Source organism: Tursiops truncatus, chromosome 3, assembly GCF_011762595.2.
Source record: "Tursiops truncatus isolate mTurTru1 chromosome 3, mTurTru1.mat.Y, whole genome shotgun sequence".
Lineage (NCBI taxonomy): Eukaryota > Metazoa > Chordata > Mammalia > Artiodactyla > Delphinidae > Tursiops > Tursiops truncatus.
The window spans coordinates 7,454,753-7,477,446 of record NC_047036.1 but is presented as its reverse complement, the minus strand read 5'-3'; the positions used below and the strand labels follow the sequence as shown (position 1 = coordinate 7,477,446).

At 42.6% G+C, this 22,694-nt stretch overlaps 1 protein-coding gene across 7 annotated transcripts in view; it reads left to right on the top strand.

Moving 5' to 3' along the window:
- Positions 1-22,694, top strand: part of SEMA5A (semaphorin 5A) — a 479,761-nt gene that overhangs the window by 444,406 nt on the left and 12,661 nt on the right. For all 7 annotated transcript variants that reach the window (XM_033852756.2, XM_073802003.1, XM_019951068.3 and 4 more), the window contains 6 exons: positions 6,834-7,059; positions 8,299-8,517; positions 12,140-12,310; positions 13,831-13,986; positions 15,388-15,435; positions 20,233-20,444. In XM_033852756.2, the coding sequence (XP_033708647.1) occupies positions 6,834-7,059; positions 8,299-8,517; positions 12,140-12,310; positions 13,831-13,986; positions 15,388-15,435; positions 20,233-20,444 (1,032 nt within the window). The remainder of the gene's footprint in view (positions 1-6,833; positions 7,060-8,298; positions 8,518-12,139; positions 12,311-13,830; positions 13,987-15,387; positions 15,436-20,232; positions 20,445-22,694) is intronic.

Below are 22,694 nucleotides of genomic sequence, written 5' to 3'. Positions count from 1 at the left end.
TATTCTATATGTTTTATGCTTTTAGATATTGTTCTGTGATCCATTTGAGTTTATTATCGTGGGTAGAGCAAGTTATTGATCAAAGTTCAGGTTTTCACATATGGATATCAAATTGTTCCAGCACCATTTGATGAAAAGACTGCTTTTACCACTAAACTGCCTTTTCACCTTTTTTGAAAAATCAATAAGCCATATGCATGTGCTGTTTATTTCTGTGCTTTTCATTCCACTCCTTTGCTCAATCTTTCAATCTTAATGCCACAGCATTTTGATTATTGTACCTTTATAATGAATCTTGAAGTCAGGTTGTGTAAGTCCTCCAACAATGTCCTTTCTTTGCAAAATGCTTTTGCTATTCTATTGATAGATACTTTGTATTTGTGTGTGAATTTTAGAATTAGCTTGTCAAATTTTATTTTTTTTAAGAGGCCTTCTGGAATTGTGACTAAGATTGCATTGATTCTATAGATCATTTAGAAGATTAAGTTTCCTTTAAGTGTACAAGTCTGCACATATTTTATGAGACTTATTCCTAAGTATTTCATGTTTTTGATAGCATTGTAAATGGCCTTCTTTTAATTTATGATTCCTCATTGCTAGTACATAGAAACAGACTTAATCTTTTATATTGATCTTATATTCTTCAGCTTTAAAAAAAGCATACAGGCTTTAACCTTTAAGATGTTGCTTTTATGTTTTTAATAAATGTCCTTTGTCAGACTTAGGAAATTTATTTCTATCCTAGTTGATTGAGAGTTTCTATAAGGAGTGGGTTTGGGCATCTTATCAAATGACGTTTCTGTATCTATTGAGATGTCCATATGGGTTTACTTTTTAGACTGTTAATAAAGTGAATTACCTTGATCCAATTTTAAATGTTAATGAACCTTGCACCCTTGACATACTCCCTACATAATTATGAGCTATTAACCTTTTTAAATAGTTTGGAGTTTTGCTTATTAAAGTCCTGTTAAGCACTTTTGTGTCTAAGTTAATGGCGAATATTCACATGTAGTTTTCTTTCCTTCTTATGTCTGTGTCTGGTTTTTTATACCAGATTAAAGTCGACCTCATAGAATGTTGTGTATAGTTGATTTTATTTCTTCCTTATATCTTCCATGTTTCTACTTAACAGGTTGTCTTTCTTCTAGCTCCTTGAACATATGCAATACAGTTATTATAACAGTTTTACATATTCTTAACTACAAATTCTGTCATCTATGGCTTTCCTGTGCCAATTTCAATTGACTGATTTTTCTCCTCAGTGTAAGTTGTGTTTTTTTAGCAGCTTCTTTGCATACCTGGTAATTTTAGATTAGATGTAAGACACTGTGACCTTTTCCTTGTTGTACGTTGGACACTTTTGTATTCCCCAGATTATGCAAGAGCTCTCCTTTGGGACAAGATCAAGTTATGTGAAACTAGGTTTGATCTGTTTGGTTTTTGCTTGTAAGCTTTGTTAGTTGAGATGAGAGCAGAGTTTAGTCTGAGGTGATTTTTCCGCATGGTGGAGACAAGACCCTTCCTGGTACCCTAACTGATGCGAGGAGAATTATGAAGCTTTTCAGTCTGGCTCTTAGGAGCAAGCAGTATCCCCAGCCCTATGTGAGTGGCGTGCACTCTTCCCTCTGATCTTTTCAGGTGGGTCTTTCCCCACCCATGTGTAGTCTCTTCATACACATACATTCACAGGTTTCTACTCAGCTGAATACCTAACAGGGGAGCTGTGCATAACTGGAGTTTCTTCTTTGTGCAGCCCTCTCCTGCTGAGAACCCCGGCCCCTTTGGCTTCCTTTACCTCCCAGTTCTGTCTCCCCACTCACTAGTCTGTGCCTGGGTCTCTTCTTCCTCCACCATCACCTGGAAACCTTCTCCAGGTTGTAGGCTGGGTCAGTTGTGGAGCTCACCTCATGGTTCCGAAACTTGGTGATCACTGCCCTTCGTTGCCTAACGTCCGATGTCTTACAAACTATTGTTTTATGTATTTTAAAGTTATTCTTGGTGAAAGAGTTCATCCCACTTGTGTTACCCCATCTTGGTTGGAAGCAGAAGTCATTCCGTGGCATTATAATTTTGAATGCGCTGTCTCCCTTTTCTTTCTCTTTCTTGCTGGGACCACGAAACTAATTTCCAGGATTTCCTGTCAGTCTGTGCTCTGCTTCCTCAAGCTCCTGGGATCACAGATCTACCTCTGTACATATGCTTCAGTACCTTGGCCCTTCGCAAGCACAGCTGCATTACGCTCTTGTTCCTCTGGTGCAGAATGGCTTTCTGTTTCAGAGTGTAACAACTTAGTTACTGAAAGAGAATTTGATAAGTACATATGGAAACCATACGTATTCCATACGAGAATATATTTAGTTCACATATTCAGCTATTGATGAAAACACTTCAAGGGTAATTTTCTTATTTTGTGCTAAACACATGGTATCAAAATTTTTCTTGGACTATTACCATCTATTTTACTTTCAACCTATGGAATGCAAGATATTTTAGTTTTCTCAAAGGAAAAATAAACAGCAAAATGGGGCCCTGCTTAACCATCTAATTTTTCCCCAGATTTATGCAGATTCCACCAGAATGGGCTTATTTGTGAATTGATTTATCCATTCACCAAAAAATTATGGTATTATACTTAGGACTGGTAATATAAAATAAATATGGCAAAGTTCTTGCTCTTGACAAATTTACAATCTGTTTGTGGAGGCAGACTTATAAATACACAATTAAATGTCAGTGAAATACACGCTTTGATTCTGTGAGACAGGACTGAGATGATGGTGACCTGAATTAGAAAAGAGACAGTTGAGAAGGGGAGGAGAGAAGGAGCCTAAGAGGCCATATCTATAGGACTTGGCCTAGAGGTGAGGGAGAACAGGCAGGTGCCTCCCAGGTCTCCAGATTAAACTTTTAAATGGATGGTTGTATCACTGTTGACTGGGACATATAAAACATAGGCAACATGTTAGGAGAACTGTTTAAAATTGATGTAGTAACCATGTTTATTTTTTCCTTTGTTGTTCTTGACCTTTTGTTTTTCTTTTTTGTCCTTGCATTGGCTGCTGTCTTTATTTTATTTTTTTCCAGCTTTATTGAGATATAATTGACACATAACATTATGTAAGTTTAAGGTGCACAATGTGTTGATTTGATACATTTATAAATTGCAAAATGATTATCACCATAGCATTAGCTACCACCTCCATCCTGTCACAAAATTGTCATTTCTTTACTGTGGTGAGAACATTTAAGATCTACTTTCTTAGAAATTTTCAAGTATAGGATCCAGTATTATTAGCTATAATCACCATGCTGTAAATTAGATCCCCAAACTTGATAATCTTGTAACTGGAAGTTTGTACCCTTTGACCCACATTTTCCCATTTTCCCCAACCCCTGGTAACTTCCACTCTACTCTGTGTTTCTCTGGGTTTGGCATGTTTAGATTCCACATATAAGTGAGAGCATACAGAACTTGTCTTTCTCTGTCTGACTTATTTCACTTAGCCTAATGCCCTCAAGGTCCAACCAAGTTGTTGTAAATAGCAGGATTTCCTTCTTTCTTGTGACTGAATAATATTCCACTGTGTGTGTGTGTGTGTGTGTGTGTGTGTGTGTGTGTGTGTGTGTGTGTTTGTGTGTCTGTCTGTCTCACATCTTCTTTATCCATTAATTCGTCACTAGACACTTATGTTGTTTCCATATCTTAGTTACTGTGGGTAATGCTGTAATGAACATGGAAGTGTAGGTATCTCTTTGAGTTCCTGATTTTAATTCCTTTGGATATATAGCAGCAGTGGGATTGATTTATTAACCATTCTTATCTAATATTTTCCACCAGAATATTAAGACTCCTATGTGACAGGTATAATAATTAGCTCCCTGAAATCCCTTTTAAAATAATTTCTCTTTTAAGCATCAACTATAATGCTGTTCAAGTTCCATTCAAATTTGGGTTTGCTTGGCTTGTCACCATCTCTCTAGTTTACTCACAGCAGCAGTTCCTCAGTAACTTGGAGCATACAGGCTCAGTTAAGCCATACAACTACTCACCACTGAATTGAACCACTTTATAATTTTGGTCATTAATATAAAACAGATCAGTCATACCATTTCTCAGTGTTTCATAATTTGATATTTTAAATGAATGCATCATAATCAAATCTTAAAAGGCAGTTGAAAGGAGAGGTCCTGAGACTCCTGTTGGATTTTGTACAGTGAGGAGCTAATGGAACATAAGAACAGCCTTTGTTATCAGAGGTTGAGGTCTAACGGGCCTGAATTGATCTTCTTCACCCGTGAGGTGTACCCACCTCTGGGACATGTGACAGCCGCCACCATCCCCCCACCCTTCTGAGCATTTTACCAGTACACAGAGGCCAACCAGGCTTTAAAATATATTTTCTATTCATCTGTTTCAAAAAAAAACTTCATCTCCATAGAAGAGGTGAAATTTCTAGTGCAAGGAAGCTCAGAATGACTGGGAGGACCCTCTGTGTTTGTTTATTGAGACACGGGATCTTACTATTTTGTAGCTGATGTCAAACTTGTTAATGCAAAAAGCAGGGGTCCATAAACAGCATATGTTTTAAGTCCAGTTAGGCAAGGAGCCAGCCGCCCCTGGACACTTGCCCAGCCAGGCTGACGCAGAGTGATGAAGGGAATGCATATGGCATTTTCAATCTGGGGCTGGCAGCGTTGCCACACACTGGGCCTGGAAGGTCCCAGACAAGGCCGATTGCATTCCTATTACGTGGTCTCCATTCCAGTGAAAAAGAGCACACACGTGTTCTGTCTAGTGTTTCACATGATTGAGTTTATGGCATCCATTGGGGTTATTATTTTTTCACTTAAAAGGCAGCATCCAAAAGATGCCATAATAAAACATGCTGTAAACAAAGGAAAATGAAATCATCTGTCTTCCAGTGTGTGTTGGTGTGGGGTTGGGGAGCATCAGTGTGGGTCAGGGATGGGAAGCAAGAGGTGTTAAATCAGGAAAGTGGTGATGATTACTCTACATGTTTTCTGTTAGAAGCGTATGAAGTCACAAACATGAAGAGCCCTCGAGTATTGTCCCTTGTAAAAAAAATTTAAAAGATAGGCCCTGCGTAAAGAAAACTAGTTAGACTAATTAGAATCATGACAAAATAAATATTTTAACAGGCTTCCAGTTAAAGCTTCTGGTGTGGATACACATGGCTACTTTCTCTCCTACCAGAATTCAGTTATACAATATTACCGAGACTTTTTTATTTTCCAAGCATAAATCAGCCATCACAGTTCCTACTGTGTCAAAATACCTGATGGGGAGTGAATTCATGACAAGTTCATAGAAACTAGACAACTACCCCGACAAACCAGGCGAGTCCTTGAGTCGGACTGGGAGGGAAATGGACACGAAACAGAAACCAATCAGCTCTCTGCACCAGTCACCTGTGGATAATGTTCATTTAGCGATAAGTGCAAACACTGGATTTGGATCTAACCAAAAGTGCAGCATAACTACATTAAGATGATGGGAGATGGGAAGGCTGCATCTGGGTTGGAGACACAGGAAGAGGGGTAAAGGGGTAAAGAATAAAGAGCTAAATCTTTTCCCATAGTGCACAGTTAATGGATAATGCCTGATGCTGGAAAATTCTTGTTGTTAGCTCTAAGGGATAAGTATCTAGATAACTGAAAGAGATGGGGGAAGGATAAAACAATTCTCTTTTTCATAATACATCTTAGAAAGCTATTTAACTCTTCCTTTCTGTGTATGTTTAACATTAATAAAATTATTTTAAAAGTATGGCCATAGGGCTTCCCTGGTGGCACAGTGGTTGAAAGTCTGCCTGCCGCTGCAGGGGGCGCAGGTTTGTGCCCCGGTCCGGGAGGATCCCACATGCCACAGAGCGGCTGGGCCTGTGAGCCATGGCCGCTGAGCCTGCATGTCTGGAGCCTGTGCTCTGCAACGGGAGAGGCCACAACAGTGAGAGGCCCGCGTGCCGCAAAAAAGAAAAAAAAAAAAAAAGTATGGCCATAATTGAATGTATTATATGTTGTGGGTTTTCCCTCTAATGAAACATCTAGTGCTATGTTCAAGGTCAAACCCTGTGCCCCTTAGATTTGGTCGTGTTTCTGAAGACATAATGTTTAAAATTCTTGCCAGATTAAGAGACCCAAACTTATAGTCCTAAAGTCCACCGCCCAAAAATGGCATGTCCCACTTACCAGGGTCCTCCCCGCTGTGCTTACAATGGAGGTATCTGGTACTGGGGAAGGGAGGTGAGACTGAAAAATGCCAACAATGTATTAACTAGGGAAATCTTGTGAAAATTTCTTATAGACCAAAAGTTATCATGTATTGTGTTATCAACTGGAAAGCTACCATTCTAACACTTTGAATCTGTGATCCAGAGCTTAAAATATAAATCTTAGACTGAACATAATGAGGTCCAAAAATCAAATTCTGGTTCCCTCATTTTAACTATTATCTTAAAAAAAAAAAAAAGCTAAAGTTAACGTCAGAATATTCAGCATTTTGGGTCACTTATCAATGAAAGGAAGATGATTTGGGGGGAATCACCATTTTTATTCACACACAATTACATTTATTATCTCATTCTCATTGTTGATGTAGAAACTGTTCAGATTCCTTTGCAGTTAACTTGAACACCGAACATTCTCTTCAATGCCTAATTTGACAAAAAAGTGTGCTTTTAACTTTGCAGAGTAGCTGGTGGGTGTCAGGACCTGAAGTTTTAGAGAGCCCTCTCCTTCACTTAAGGAAGGATGCCCCTGGCTCTATTTCTGCAGTATGATAAGCATACTTCATGTGTTTTCTCCTCCAGGAGTACCAGCCTTGTAATACCAACCCATGCCCTGAGCTGAAAAAGACCACACCCTGGACGCCCTGGACGCCTGTCAACATCTCTGACAATGGGGGCCACTACGAGCAGCGATTTCGGTACACGTGCAAGGCCCGCCTGCCTGATCCAAACTTGCTGGAAGTGGGAAGGCAGAGAATTGAGATGCGGTACTGTTCTAGTGATGGAACCAGCAGCTGCTCCACCGACGGTGAGTAAGCGACTCTATAGGGACTGACTCGCTTCCAGGGACAGGTGATCTGTCTTATCTCTAAGTTCATAGAAGAGCCCAGTTAAACTAAAATTTAACTGGGCTTCCTGTATTTTATTTGCTAAATCTGACAACCCTGTCTCCAATTCAGTCACTTATTCCCTTATTTCAGAGCAGGCTGTGAACTTACTTCTTATGACATCAAAGTAAAAAAAGAGAAAATGAATGACATTGTTTCTTTAACTTTATTCTCTTATCCGAACATATATTTTTTAATCCTTCCATTCTCAGATACATATAAAACCAACACTAATATTCATTTTAAATGATATAAACTAAGGAAAAATTTTGATAAACATTTATAAAAGACTTCTTATATTTCCTCCAAAAGTATATTGTGGGCATGGCTTAAAAAATACTTTATCCTTCTTGTATCTTAATGGCTTCAAGTTCTAAGGACTAGCCATACGTTTTGGTATTGATATCTTGAGAATACAAAATTGGACCTGTTTGCCTCTGATCACATGAAATTAGGCTAAATTGTGTGTTCTTTATTGATTAATCACAAACTACTCTCTCATCAGAGAAAAAGGTTTCTAATCTATTTTCTCTGAAGAGCATCTGCCTAGGTTTCTGAGCCAGAATTTTTAAGTAGACAACCAAGAAACTTAACAATGGATAGAACTATTCACACATCTGCCTTCTCACATTTCCCCAGAACTTCATGGCATATTTTGAGAGTTTTTTCTTAAAACTTGTGTCACACTGCCTACCTTTGAGAAAATGACTGAATATTTTTTCATATTTTAAGTCAGTAGGCATTTCCATCAAAATGAACATGAATTGCACAAGGACAATTTGTTGTAGAATTCCCAGTGGAAGTGAGAAAGGTGTATTTTCTTTGTAAGAAATTTCTCAGAACAATAAGTGACCTATTACCCATAAAACCCTATTACTTGTATAAGAACTTTGCTACATTGACAAATTGAGTTCTTCGTTGCACCCCTGTTAATAGCAACTGCAGAGAAAGAAGCTTGAGTTATAGGAGATTATCATGCAAACTGCAATGTTATTTTTATTTAGTTTTGTGCTTCTGAGGTGTGTAAAAAGTGTTCCACTGATATTTGAGAGTATAGTTGCAGAAGCAAAGCAGACAGTGCTACAGAATGAAAGTTAGTTTGGACTATGGTTACTCTAAGAGTTCCTAACAGAATCGTGCTTTGGCCATTTCCCTTGCAGGCCTTTCTGGTGATTTCCTGCGTGCTGGGAGATACTCTTCTCACACCATCAACGGGGCCTGGTCAGCCTGGACCTCATGGTCACAGTGCAGCCGAGACTGCAGCAGGGGCATTCGCAACCGGAAGCGTGTTTGCAACAACCCGGAGCCCAAGTTTGGGGGCATGCCTTGCCTGGGCCCCTCCCTGGAATACCAGGAATGCAACATCTTGCCCTGCCCAGGTGAGTGGATCGAGTAATCTGGAAAAGACCGAAACATCAAGGGCCTTGGAAGACTTTCTCACTCAGCTTCCCTGGCTTTATGTTTGAGACATAATTTGTGATAGATAGATAGATAGCTATAAATGTAGATGTAGATGTAGATATAAGTATAGACATAGATATTGATGTAGATATATAACAGTTATAAATATAGATATAGATGTAGATAAAGATATAGATATAGATAGATATAGTTATAATCTTCCAACTACATTGGTATAAAGACAGATATCACCTAGGCTGGCTTATGTTCATCTATTTCTTCTGCTTTAACAGAAACTGAAGCATTCTCAGGAGCCCCTCTAAGGGATTGTGGCCCCAAGCACTGCACCACTTGAGAAGTGGGCTGGGCTGCCATGGTCCAGAGAGCGGTGTCCTGTCTTTAAACTGGAGGTTGGTCCCTCCCAGACTCTGATGTGCCCAGCGCCCCCCAGAACTGACCTCCCTCCATACCACAGAGTCCTCACCAGAGTGACAGTTATCAGGGGTGGCCCAGCAGGGCCTTGCCAAGCCTGTCCCTGGTGCCCTCAGCTGACAGGGGTCTACATCCTCCTGAGGTCAGTCCTCTAAACACGCAGCATCCTCTCCTGGAGACCCACAGGAGCTGTGTTGTCTGGGTCTTCCTCCTGACCCCTGGCTTTTCATTCCGCAGGCTTGCCACAGAAGCACAGGGTTAATAAAATGACCTTAAGGAGCCCCCTCGCCCCCGCTCAGGGCGTTGTCTGCTAATACAGCCCCGAAGGCTCCTCTGTCACCTTTAATGCTCTAACCATCTGTGCCTTCCTCTTGCCCCGGCTCTGAGTGCAGCTCTGTCACCTGGATCGCTTCCCCCTGACCTTCCCACAGTCAGAGGATCTTTAATTTAACCCAATGCCTCACGGCCATCCTGAGTGCTGGCCTCTGGCTGTGCATCCTGCCTTTTGACTTTGTCAGAGTGACCACCCAAGGAGGGCAGGACCATCTCACTCACGGCAGTGCCCTCAGCTCCCAGCGTGGGCCTGGCACACACTCAAAATAGCTCTCAGTGATGGTTATTGAATGATGAGAAAATAAGCAGTTGGTTACTTGATCTTCCTTTCTTTATTCATTCAGTTTTTCAGCAAACAATTTTGGATCACCTGCTGTGTGCTATTCACTGAGTAAAGAAAGACACAGTGACCTGGTCCAGGTCAGAAAGGAACTTAAGAGTTCAGTGAGGAAGGATCCTGTGAATAATGTCAACCCAGTATGGTTGGGTTGATGACAAGATGCAATGGCTACATCAGCTGGGGACCCATGGAGCTGGAATCATGGCAGCTATACCAAGCAGGCTGCCCCTGGACTGGGCCTTGAGGGACAGATGGGAGTTGGTCATATAGACAAGCAGGGGTGGGGCATGAGGGGGTCATTCCAAATACTGTGTACATTGGTTTTAAAGGCACACACCACTGCAAATATAGCATCTTTTTCAGTTGGTACAAACAACTTTCTGAGTTCCTTAAGCAAGGAACTGGCTTATAGCAGTACTTAGTGAGCATCTATTAGATGGATGGATAGATGGATAGATGGATAGATGGATGGATGGATGGGTGGATGATGGATGGACGGAGGAGTGGATGGGTGGATGGGTAATGGATGGATGAGTGGATGATGGAGGGATGGATAGGTGGATGGGTGGATGGATGATGGATGGATGAGTGAATGATGGAGGGATACGTGGATGGACGATGGATGGATGAGTGGATGACAGAGGGATGGATGGATGAATCAACACGTACATTAAGCTGAAAACACAGCTCCCAGCTTTGTAGCTGGGCCACTCAGTAATGTCCCTGCTTCTCCAGTCCTCCTCCGCTGTCTCTGCCTGAGTTTCTCCAGCCTCAGGAGATGCTTCCCTCCAAACTACCCAGCTTTCCTGGCCAAGCGATGCTGAGGGGCTGGGAAAGGTCACAGAGACATGTCTTTCCCACAGCCCCAGCCTGGAGAATGGAAGGGCTCCTCCCCGGGGGCTGAGGGGACCCCTGGGGCAACATGATTAGATGAGGATCCATCCTGTAAAGTGGGGGAGGGAAAGCCACATGGGAAAGTCAGGATCCCTCCAGCCACTCTGCCTCCCCAGGCTCCAGACACAGGTCCATGCTGCTGTCGGCTGAATGTACAGACTCCTCCAGATGCTCGGATGCTGCCCTGGCCTTCGAGTGCAAGGCGCGGGCCCGTGTCCGAGACTTCCCATTAACATGATCTAGTGGCCGTTTTTATTTTCGTTGATTTGATGGTCAAGACAGTATCAGGTACACGTAACAATGCCTTGAAATAGCTTTGTCCTCATCTTCTTTTTGAAAGCCAAGTTTCCACAGAGGGATGTGAAAATATTCAGAGTGGCTCTTCTCACTTTCCACTTGGGAATGCATGAGTTCAGGGGGTTGTTGAGTGGGGCAAATGTCAATTCTCTCTCCCACCTCCTAGAAAATTCCTAACACAGGCCAGGATGCAACTCAACACGGAGGAGTTGGAAGACTCAGGGCTCTTATAGGCTATTTTTACTTCATTTAGGACTCTTTTCTCCCTATGCATTTGCTCCTCCTTTGTCCTCTTGGGTCCACAAGAAACAGTTACAAAGGGGTGGTATATTTTCTTTAAAAACAAGTTTTCTCATTATGATTAAGTTTGAAAATTAATCGAAGACCTGAGAAATATAAAACTACCTCTTAAATTAATCAATGAAAAATTCGATCTCCAATTCTAATGTGGACAAAACTTGCAGTAAGGTTTGAAAGTTGAGCCCATGTTGAAATGATCCTTTTTCTTCTGTGGTTTGGTCTAACTAGTACTTTCACTGACATAATTTATTCCCAACATTGAGAAATAGCTTGGTCTTTCTCCATCACTCCTTTTTCTCAATTCGTGTTTGATTCAGAACTGATTCCAGACCTTGGCTGACAAAGGAGAGCAGATGGTTCTTTGTTCCTAAGTCATATTCCAATTCAATAAGATAATTTATTTCTTCTTTATTATGAAAACAGTAAGTGCAAGGAAGAAGGAACAGTGAGTGAGAATCTCATGGAGGGGAGACCTTTTGAATCAAAGTGAATTTGGACAGGTGTGTGTTCTGTGGATGACATCAGTTAAGTACCTATGGTGTGCTAAGAACACTCCTCGCCTCTCTGTCCGTGAAATCTTTGAGTCCACAGTTTGTTCTGTAAACTGCAAGTGACACAAAAGGAGGATAAGACACTGTCTTGCCAGCTGTCTTGGGCAGCTGGCAGAGGTAGCGCTAGCTGGGGCTTCACCTGAACAACTACAGAACATTGTTCTGTAGTTCATGGTCTTTCCCAGAGACTGGGTTTTGTACTGCAGATGTACATGCACTCCTTGGTCATCCTTGTGCTTGCATTTTACATGCTTAGAACTATTTCCTGAAAGAATAGGAGGAACTGAAGAAGCGTAGAGAGGAATGTGAAAAGCCAGGTGGAAGGTCCTGAATCCCCTCCTATGATGGTCAGTGGTGCGCACAACGCGTTCACACAGTGCAGACTCTCTGTAGCCACATCGCATGGGTCAGATGTAGATTTCAGAAGCGGTGTGACTTTGTGTCCCTTCCCAGTGGATGGCGTGTGGTCTTGCTGGTCCTCCTGGTCAAAGTGCTCAGCGACATGTGGAGGTGGACATTATATGAGGACCCGCTCGTGCACAAACCCAGCCCCCGCCTATGGAGGCGACATCTGCCTGGGCTTGCACACGGAAGAGGCTCTCTGCAACACGCAGCCCTGCCCCGGTAAGCAACCCGGCCAGGCCCGTGCAGACAGCAGGGCAGACTCACCCTTTTCCTGGTATACAAATGGTGAAACGATGAAACCACATCACGATAAGACCAAAAGAGGGGAACACGTCAATGCCACACTATTGCCAGTGATGTGACCTCCTAATACATTGTTCTGCAATGGAATCATTCCCACCATGCTGTAGTTGCAGAACTAGTTACAGAAACCAGTGATAACCAAGTATTCTTAAAATATTTAAGCTGGTAATGGGAGCTGACATTTAGTTGCTTAGAATCAAGGTGGGGAAGCAGGAGAGCCCTTGTGAAGTGGCTTCACAGGAATCCCCCCAGGACCGTGGGCATGGGGGTTCCGGGCTCCGAGGCCAGCTGGCCCATGTGCCCAGTGGATGCCCTGCAGCAGCCCACCCCATCCAAGAATTAGCTTTGTTTTCTGCCATGTAGGGACCACTTGGAATGAAAATGAGACAATCTCTTCTGAGTCTAACTTCGACTTTGAAACACACACACACACACACACACACACACACATTTTTAACTAGCTCCTGCAGACTTTCCTTGAAGGTTCCATGTATACTGAAAAGTGCCTAGAAACCAGATTCTCAGTCATCCCCAAAACTGGCACTTTACAAATTTCTAAGGAAAATTATACCCTTTACAATGGATCAAAACACAAGTTTGGTTGCCAATTTTAATTTAAAAAGAGGAAAAAAGAAGCTGCATAGAAAAACATTATTTTACATTATTAATATTTCATAAATAATATTGAGAGTTCATTTTTTTAACCTCCTTACATAAAATGAGCATTAATTCTCTCTTTTCACACATCTGTAGGTCCAGTGAATTTAACACATCTTAGCGAATCTACCTTTTTGGGGTAAAGTGACTTTAGCTAGTTCATCTTTTGGCCTTGATGACTTGCGTGTGGATGTGCTTCAGTGGCAGTAAACAAGGGATAGAGTGAATTCTACCATGAGTACAGCCTGCCTTTGGTGTGCTGACCCTGCAAAGTTGTTTTCACAACTGGAAAGAAAGTATTTGTAGTAGCTTGAACCCCTTTCACAACCAGGACTTTCTCATGAACACACTGTCATTTCTCTTGCTTGAGCACTGAGGCCTGTAGAAATTTTCTGGAGAAGGATTTGAGTGTGACCCCGTAGGAATGGGGTCGGCATTGATGATCTCTTCTCCACCAAGGAAGGGTCATGCACAGCCAGGCTTCATGCATTAGCTTATGGAGTGTCTAATACAGTTAATTTAGAGCATTAAAGTAATGTGAGTTTTAGAAAATGTATTTTAAGCACATTATTTCTAATCAAAGGTATATGAGTTCTTTTATTCTTGCTCCTTTGTATTCTATTTACTGGACTGGTCATAAGATACGAGTCCATCTTATGTATACACAGACCCACTATAAACATCATATGAAACCTTATGTACATAAGCTGACCCAACTTCCAGATCGATGGATCTTAGTGGGTCTTGTTGCCGCATCTCCTGTCTTCTGGCCCCTGCAGAGAGCTGGTCGGAGTGGTCAGAATGGTCCGAGTGTGATGTGTCTGGGGTCCAGGTCCGCATCCGCCAGTGCATTCTTCTGTTCCCCGTGGGCAGCCAGTGTTCCGGAAACACCACGGAGAGCCGGCCCTGTGTTTTTGATTCCAATTTCCTCCCGGGTAAGAGGGGAGATGCCTATTAGTGCAAACAAAATCATTTCCGATATTTTGAGAGACAATGATTCTTAGGTGGGAGTTTTATCTGCTCTATGAGGTCCTGTTTGCTAAAACAGAGATGATTCAATCAACTCTTGTGGTTTCAAGGTGATTATAGATTTGTAGATAACTACGTCTGTAGACTTGAATTTAGGCCATGAGTTTTAAGGTTTTTTTTAAGCACAATGTCTTCTTCTACAATTTATTGCCTATAACACGGTCAGAATAGTTTGTTCAAAAAATGAAAATAGGTTATTTGGTTACTTTAATATTAAGTTAAATGCTTTGGCAAGGTTGTGCGTATGTGTTTGCACAGAGAAAAGAGGGCCATTCTCTTCATACAACCTTAGTTTATTTGGGAAAATGGGAGGCTGTCCTTGCTCTCGTCTTGGAGAAGAGGTTGGCTTGGCCCTTTGGCTACAGGCTTTTCCATGTGAAATCGATGTTTAGTTATTAGTGACAGCTAGTCACCCATCACATGCTCACTGTAGGCACGGGCCTACATATATGCCCACCATGTGCCGTAGCACTCTGATGTGGGCCAAAAGCAGAGACTAACCTCTTACAAGGTAATAACAGGGAATGCCTTGTTTTCCTTCACTAAAGGAAAGATATTATTTTAGAAAAAACTATCAGCTTCAGCCTCAGAAGACACCTCAATCTTCTGTGGTCTAGAACTGCAAGAGTGTTTATTGTTGTTTCCTTTTCAACCATAGACGTATTTTTAATTCTTGTTAACGAATGAGAAATCAATACAGGAGAGAATAGTGTTTCTGGACTCTTGAAATGGTGTTTATCCTTGGGCTTAAACACTTAGGTGGAGCTCTCCTTTTGTTGGCATCCTACTTGTCAGTTTCACATGGGCCATGGCAAAGATCATGAATGGGCTCGAGTAGGAAGGTTATTTGTTTTGGCAAGTTCCTCTGAGCTCTGGTGGAGTGGTCCCCCTCCCCAGGCAATGTGACAACACTGACTTTGATGAGACAAAAAATCTGAGGCAGAAATACTACAGACAAACACTGTGGGGTTCCACAGCTGGCAGAATACATTGTAACAGAAAATCAGCCCATATGCCAGCCTTACTTTGAAGCTAGTGCCCTGGTTTCAACCCAAGGGACCATAGCATTTTCTTTTTGTAATAATGAATCTCACCCCTTTCCAATCAAGGTGACCTTGACCAAATACATCTCCGGTTGGTTAAGAAAAAAAAAAAGAAAGAAATATGTTTTTAAAAACAATTAATCAGGTTTTTGGAAACTGACTCACATAAAACTCAAAATCATTAGACATTTCATAAATGAATCATTAATGTGATCTTCCTTCCCTACACCCTTTATACATTGTGATTAAACTTTGTTTTTCCAGAAGTATCTGTGGCAAGATCCAGCAGCGTAGAAGAGAAAAGGTGTGGAGGTAAGTTCTTTTTCTTAATTAATTTCAGGTATTTTCCAGTCATTTCTCTTGCCATATGTTTCATATGATGTTTCAGCTACTGGCCAAGAAAAAAACAAAATAAAACTGGAGAAACTCCTGAATCCAAACACCTTATATTTTGGCAGTAGAAATGCTAAGGAGTCCATATTTGACATCTGGATCAGTGGTTCTCAGGGGGTCCTTAGACCAGCATCATCAGTATCACCTGGGAACTTGATAGAAATGCAGATTCTCAGGCTGCACCACCATGTACAGAGTCAGAACCTCCCTGAGAGGGGCCCAGCACTCTGGCTTAATAAGCCCTTCAGGTGAGTCGAGTGGACATAAGCTTTATGGCCCAGTGATCTGGGTATTAGCTACAGTTAGATTTCCTATGAGTAAAACAGAATTCAACCACTTTCTTTATATGTATAGTGCAAATCCATAGAAACCAGCCTCAAATCTCCAAACTGCCGAAATGATAAAATGTCAGCATTTTATTATGGGCAAAAGGCTATACCTATATCTCCAGAGATATTTTTCTAACTTCCTGCAACCCTGAATGACAGAAATCACATTCTCTGGGTCAAATCCATAATGCTTTTGGACTTTCCCATCTAGTTCTATCCTGTTTGGATGGGAGGGACTGGCTGTCCATTGATCAGAGCCCAGCCCTGGTCCACCTTTGGTGTCAGAGCCAAAAACCACACACAAGACCAGCATCTTCATGTGTGCAGCTGATGACTATTCCTAACCATTTCTAACATAATCCATTCCAGCGGGAGGTCCCAGGCAGCTCAACCCAACGGGCTTTGGTCTCTCACACTCAGAAGGAATCTGGATTTTCATCGGTGTGTTTTAGGAATGTACTTATTTATTAACTACACTGGTTAAGAATCTGCTATCTGTGACGCTCTATCTGTTTAGTCAGCCATCTGTTAATCCGTTTGTTCAATCATCTTTCCTGAGCACCCGCTCTGTGTCAGTTTTGTGAGGGGTGTTGAGCTTACAGCGGGGACTCAAACAGCCCCAGCCCCTCTGGAACCAAAAGTCATATCCCAAAAGAGCCCTGTGCCTAAGAAGGGCAGTGTCTGGTGTCTGACTGGGTCAGTTCAGTGAGCCACTACTTGGGGATCCGGCTGCAAGATGAATGTTGGCTGGTTCACATAAAAAGAATTATAGCTGTAGTATTTTTAGGTCAGCAGTCACTGTGTGCCAGACACCGTAGAGGTATCCTATTTCATCCTCACAAAGAGCATTCACGTGGGTGCCACAGCCCACTGTTCTTTATGTAAAACCTTTGGAGGTAGAGCAGGGTTTGGAAGTCAGCATCCTTCAGATTACAGATGGGTAATACGGGTCCTATAAGGTATGACACGGCGAGGTCTGGGGGTCGCACTCCGTAACCAACCTCTTTAATGACGTTGCCGTGAAAGGTAGGTGAAGTGAAGCTGCCAGTCATCCTGGTTCTGCAGCAAATGATCAGGTCAGGTCAGGCTTCGCTGCCAGGTGAGTGATGAAAAATCAGTTTTCAGAGAAATTTTTGTTTGGGGAATTGTAGGAAAGGGATAGCAGCCACGTCTTTTTATCTGTATTTTATAAATAGGGGTCATGAGGGTCAGAGAGATGAGGTTCACACAAACAGTCTGAGTGAAGCCAGCTTTGGATCTGGGCAAGGGGATCCCAGCGTGAGCTTTAAGCCCGGAGCACCACGGGAAAAGGGGCCCGGTGCAGAGTGTCCCAGAGGAGGGTATCTGGGGTAGGCAGCCACAGCAGCCCCGGCCAGGCGACACTCTTGGACAACACCCGGGTTCACCACTGGAGCAGAGCTTGTAGAGAGTGTTCCTGCCCTGAGGGAGGTCAGGGCAGAACCTGGGGGCAGCCAGCATGCCCTCCAGGCCTAACACAAGGTCAAAAACCACTTTCCTCGGCCAGCCTTCTCAGGGTTCAGATACGGGAGTCCTGCCAAGGCCTTGAGCACCCGGGAGGACAGGGTGCCGAAGGCTTGCTTGCATCCTAAAAGGCAGCTTCTGCGTGTCTGAACCAGCTGTTCCAAAGGCTGCACCAGATCAAGCCTTGAGGTGCTATTGATTCAATCACAGACACTTTAATTACTCTATAATATTCAGAACCAATCGGTTCGATCTTAGGCTGCTGACATTGACACAGCAGAGTAGGTGGGTAAGAGGTCCGATGGGGCTAATTGTGGGGCTGAGAGGTAAACACAATCACCTAGCAAGGATGTTTGGGGATGCTTTTTTCAGTCTGTTGAGAAGAATCAAACTTTGCACAGAAAATCAGCCAGTTGAATCGCTGGGTAGTTGGTTTCTCTTCTAGCTTTACTGACCAAAATCAACAGCAAAAAGCATTGTATTCAAAGCAAAGAGCCATGCTAAGCAGATTCAAGAGATTTAATAGGCTTGATTTTTCACTTATGCAGAAAAAATGTAGGCCTATGGAAATGTTCCGACTTAGCTATTTTTAGTTGCATGAGATACAAAGACTGTATAATCATCATAAAGATGTCAGCTGGCCCCAGCCTTCCCCAGGCACCTTCAGGAATGATTCATTTGACTAATAACAAAGTACCTGCATAGGGAGAGAGCCATACATCTTCTATATATTATTTTATCAGTGCAGCAGAAGTACTTTTATCCATATGCTGCATTGACCCTGGGGGGGTCCAAACGGCTAAAGTATCGAGAGATGACAACAGGTATGAAATCACTCTTGCTTATCTTGAGGGCAACTTCAGGGTTAGAGTAGAAGCTTCTAGCGTTGCTGGTAGAATGGCCCCTGGATGCTTTATCCAGCTGTCCCAGGTTCAGCCCTAGAGTCTTCAGACAAAATCAGGAACAGCCAAAGATTTAGCGATTCCTTTCACTTTGTTAAACCAGTGAGAGGATAATCAAGAGGTGAAAAATTGAGGTGGATGTCAGGGAGTGGGTGATATCTGTGGAATATTCTAGTAACGTCCTCCTGGATTATCCAGCTCCAGGTGCTGAAGACACCTGAGGCGCGTGTTAGGAGTCACCTGTTTGGAGTCTCAGCGTGGGTGGAGTACGTTGGTTCCGGTTCACAGAGAACAGAGGACGAGGCTGCCTCTCCGCGCGGTGTTCATCCACCTCCTGGAGCGAATCTACCTTCCAGGGCCCAGGGCCCCGAAAAACAGTGTCCAGGAACAGCAAAGGGGCACAGCTTAAAGGGAGAAGCTTAGAGGGTTTAGGGACGGATGAAGGATGTTCCACCTGTGCTGTGGATCCCAGGTGAGGCGAGGACAGCTCAGAGAGTCCTCGGGAGGGTCCCAGGTGTTTAAGGAGAAAACATCCCAGAACCTGGGTGTAGTAGACAAACTCACGGGTCTTCTCTCCCCGAGAGCCCTGGGAACCTCCCCACATGGCCCAGCAGTCTCACCCGGCATCCACAGGGGTGCCCAGCAGGCATCTTCAGTGGTCCCATTTGGGTGCAGGGAGAGCAAGGGTGTCACTCAGGCCTCTGGTGGTGCATGAAGGGGACACCTTGGAAGAAAAGCCAGATCCCCAGGATGTGCAGTGGAGACATAGGGCCAAGAACCCTTAGGCAACTGGTTAGCTATACGGTGCCAACACAGCATAGAAAAATTGAGGTCTTGTTTTGTTTTACCTGATTTTCAGTAATCTCAGCTTCATGGTCATGGCTCAGATGTTGTCTTTATTCCCTGAAAGCCTTAAAATTTTGATTGTAAGGTGTTTTACCAACACACAATGAATATCTTTTTTTCTTTTGTTGCTCTTTGTCAGAGATTAAGCAGTTCTTGGTTAAGCTACCTTGATGTCACTCAAACCAATCCTGTCTTAGAGACATGAGTCCATGTCAGCTTGTTTATTCAACATTGTGTATTTATAACTCAAAGAAAATTACTTAAAGATGCTATTAGATAGAAAAAACACTTTAAAAAAAGAGGGTCATTTCATGACCATTAATAGATCATATTCCTTTGACACAAATCCTTTGTTTCTTTGGAGTAAGCCATTTTCTTTAAAAGGTCTCCAGAATACAATGTGAGTGAAAAAATGGTACCCAGGATAATGTTTACCACACGCACACATAGCATGCAAGTGCGCAGAGTGTCTCTGGAAGAGCACAGGAGAAGGTGGTGACAGTGGTTTCCTCTCAGAAAGAAAAAAAGATTTATTCTTGTATATCCTTTTGCACTTTTATTTTCATGCAATCAAATGTTATACAATATGTGTATCTTCATATTCCAAAAAACGTAATGGAAAACATAAGAACGATATAATCAGAACACATTTTTAAATAAAATGAAATGATAAAGGAGGGAGAAATAGTCGGGCTTGCAGGTGAGCAGTGATTGGAAGTACTAGATACATCCTTGCTTTGTTCCCAGGACACAGCCAGGCTGCAAGCAGGGACTCAGCCTGTTCAGGAAAACGGAAAACATGTTCCCTAGAAACCCCCCAGACCACAGATCATGCTGCACTTGAAACAGAAGAACGGTCTCTTACAAGCCTTTAAAGAAAAAAGTGTCTCTGCTAGCGTATTTGTTGATCTTTAAAAGATCACCATATTATACGGTGGTTATAATCCATAAGAGCGTTGACTTAAACTACACTGAGCTCGCTGCAGAGAAGTGTCTTGGCGGCCACGACATTCCAAAGGAAGGCCCTATGATTTTCTGAGTTTTAGAAGGAGTGTGGAGCTTTCCATGGCGTCCTTCTCTTTTCCTCTGAGCCCACTGAGCTGGGGAGGAGCACGTCCTTTTCCAGGGTGGCCTCACTTTTGACGTTGTCTTCCCAGAGTTCAACTTGTTCCACATGATCGCCGTGGGGCTCAGCAGCTCCATCCTGGGCTGCCTTCTTACGCTGCTTGTCTACACCTACTGCCAGCGGTACCAGCAGCAGTCCCACGATGCCACCGTCATCCACCCCGTTGCGCCTGTCCCTCTCAACACCAGCATAACTAACCACATCAACAAACTGGACAAGTATGACTCGGTGGAGGCCATCAAGGTAAGGGGTCAGCAGCCTCCGCTGCAGCCAGGTGTGCAGAGAAGGCAGGTGGACCCTGACGGCAAAGCTCAGTGGTGGTGGCATAGGTGACAGGGTGGGGGACAAGGTAAGTGGCTCCTCTTATTTTTTTTATTTTTATTTTATATTGAAGCATAGCTGATTAACAACATTGTGTTAGTTTCAGGTGCACAGCAAAGTGATTCAGTTATACATATACATGTATCTATTCTTCAAATTCTTTGGCTGACCTGCCTTATTTATTTATTTTTAACATCTTTATTGGGGTATAATTGTATATATGTATACATATATCCCCATATCTCCTCCCTCTTGCATCTCCCTCCCACCCTCCCTATTTCCCCCCTCTAGGCAGTCACAAAGCACCGAGCTGATCTCCCTGTGCTATGCGGCTGCTTCCCACTAGCTATCTATTTTACCTTTGGTAGTGTATATATGTCCATGCCACTCTCTCACTTTGTCACAGCTTACCCTTCCCCCTCCCCATGTCCTCAAGTCCATTATCTACATCTGCGTCTTTATTCGTGTCCTACCGCTAGGTTCTTCAGAACCTTTCTTTTTTTTTTAGATTCCATATATATGTTAGCATATGGTATTTGTTTTTCTCTTTGTGACTTACTTCACTCTGTATGACAGTCTCTAGGTCCATCCACCTCAAAACAAATAACTCAGTTTTGTTTCTTTTTATGGTTGAGTAATATTCCATTGTATATATGTGCCACATCTTCTTTATCCATTCTTCTGTTGATGGACACGTAGGTTGCTTCCATGTCCTGGCTATCGTATATAGAACTGCAATGAACATTGTGGTACATGACTCTTTTTTTTTTTTTTTTTTTTTTTGCGGTACACAGGCCTCTCATTGTTGTGGCCTCTCCCTCTGTGGAGCACAGGCTCCAGACGCACAGGCTCAGCGGCCATGGCTCACGGGCCCAGCCGCTCCGCGGCATATGGGATCTTCCCGGACTAGGGCACGAACCCATGTCCCCTGCATCGGCAGGCGGACTCTCAACCACTGCGCTACCAGGGAAGCCCCCTACATGACTCTTTTTGAATTATGGTTTTCTCAGGGTATATGCCCAGTACTGGGGTTGCTGAGTCGCATGGTATTTCTATTTTTAGTCTTTTAAGGACCCTCCGCATAGTGGCTGCATCAATTTACATTCCCACCAACAGTGCAAGAGGGCTCCCTTTTCTTCATACCCTCTCCAGCATTTATTGTTTGTAGATTTTTTGATGATGGCCATTCTGACTCGTGTGAGGTGATACCTCAATGTAGCTTTGATTTGCATTTCTCTAATGTTTAGTGATGTTGAGCATCCTATCATGTGTTTGTTGGCAATCTGTATATCTTCTTTGGAGAAATGTTTATTTAGGTCTTCTGCCCATTTGGGGGTTGTTGTTTGTTTTTTTGATATTGAGCTGCATGAGCTGCTTGCATATTTTGGAGATTAATCCTTTGCCAGTTGCTTCATTTGCAAATATTTTCTCCCATTCTGAGGGTTGTCTTTTCATCTTGTTTATGTTTTCCTTTGCTGTGTAAAAGCTTTTACGTTTCATTAGGTCCCATTTGTTTATTTTTATTTCCATTTCTCTAGGAGGTGGATCAAAAAGGATCTTGCTGTGATTTATGTCATAGAGTGTCCTGCCTATGTTTTCCCCCTAAGAGTTTTATAGTGTCTGGCCTTACATTTAGGTCTTTAATCCATTTTGAGTTTATTTTTGTGTATGGTGTTAGGGAGTGTTCTAATTTCATTCTTTTTTTTTTTTTTAACATCTTTATTGGGGTATAATTGCTTTACAATGGTGTGTTAGTTTCTGCTTTATAACAAAGTGAATCAGTCATAATTTCATTCTTTTACATGTAGCTGCCCAGTTTTCCCAGCATCACTTATTGAAGAGGCTGTCTTTTCTCCATTGTATATTCTTGCTACCTTCATCAAGATAAGGTGACCATATGTGCGTGGGTTTATCTCTGGGCTTTCTATCCTGTTCCATTGATCTATATTTCTGATTTTGTGCCAGTACCATACTGTCTTGATTACTGTAGCTTTGTAGTATAGTCTGAAGTAAGGGAGTCTGTTTCCTCCAGCTCCATTTTTCTTTCTCAAGATTGCTTTAACTGTTTGGGGTCTTTTGTGTTTCCATACAAATTGTGATATTTTTTGTTCTAGTTTTGTGAAAAATGCCATTGGTAGTTTGAAAGGGATTATATTGAATCTGTAGATTGCT